Below are 1,086 nucleotides of genomic sequence, written 5' to 3'. Positions count from 1 at the left end.
GTGTGTGTGTGTGTGTGTGTGTGTGTGTGAGCTTGTAGCTTTTTCACCATGCAGCCTGCACTGCAATTTTCTCTTTGCACATATTTCTTATTGTTTATTTTATCGTATATCTTTTCTTATTAAAATTTGTATACAAATAAACACTTCTATAATATACTTTCAGAAAAATAAGCGTGACCATAACTGTCCTCGTGGTTTTATGCCCAAAAAATTCTAAATTATGCAAACTGAGCCCAAAAATGTGAAATTATGCGATTCTGTTAATTTGTTAATAAAGAATGATAAAGGAAAATAATCAGAAATTATGCACACACAAAAAAATCACATTTTGCTAAATTATGCGGGGTGTATAAAACCCCGGGGCACAGCCATACGTATACTCTATGCACATACCGTTGCACCCAAATGCGTTATCGCTGTAAAACCCATTACGTATGGGAAGTCGTCCGCTCAATAATGCTGCTCTTGCTGTGGACATCACAGAGATAATGTCAAAATCTTAATAAACTGTGGGCATCACAAAGATCATGCCAAAATCTTAATAAACTGTGGGCATTATAAAACTGATGTCAAAATCTTAATAAACTGTGAATATCACAAAAATAATGTTAAAATCTTATTAAATCGTGGACATCACAAAAATAATGACGGTCAAAATCTTAATAAACTGTAGACATAAAAATAATGTCAAGATCTTAATAAACTGTGGGCATCACAAAGTAGGTGTTCGGCGGGTGCTCTGGTGTGGTTTGCTTCTTCTTTCCTATCAAACATCTATCGTCCTTATCTCTCCTTCTTCTTTCTTATGTTTGTTACTCTCTTGTAACACCTCTAATGTTCTGGCGCTCATATGACCTTACGCAGTTGCGAGCGCCGCAAAACGTCTACTAAAATTAAACTAAAAGACATGACAAAACTAATGTCAAAATCTTAATAAACTGTAGACATCATAAAAATAATGTCAAAATCTTCAGCGACAAAATTAAACTACAGTCCGGTCCACACACAGCGAAACACGGACATAGTATTCAGATTTCCTGGTCCTGAAGATTTTGTTCGACATGAAGATTTTTTGTAAGGGGGGGG

At 35.5% G+C, this 1,086-nt stretch overlaps 1 protein-coding gene across 1 annotated transcript in view; it reads right to left on the bottom strand.

The window, feature by feature from the left end:
• Positions 1 to 1,086, bottom strand: part of LOC101852573 (N-acetylgalactosamine-6-sulfatase-like) — a 24,381-nt gene that overhangs the window by 18,580 nt on the left and 4,715 nt on the right. Inside the window, exon 3 of the mRNA XM_035972230.1 lies at positions 375 to 468. Coding sequence (XP_035828123.1) covers positions 375 to 468 — 94 coding nt within the window. The remainder of the gene's footprint in view (positions 1 to 374; positions 469 to 1,086) is intronic.

The sequence above is a fragment of the Aplysia californica genome, unplaced genomic scaffold (genome assembly GCF_000002075.1).
Source record: "Aplysia californica isolate F4 #8 unplaced genomic scaffold, AplCal3.0 scaffold00619, whole genome shotgun sequence".
Lineage (NCBI taxonomy): Eukaryota > Metazoa > Mollusca > Gastropoda > Aplysiida > Aplysiidae > Aplysia > Aplysia californica.
This window is presented reverse-complemented; position numbering and strand designations above follow the sequence as displayed.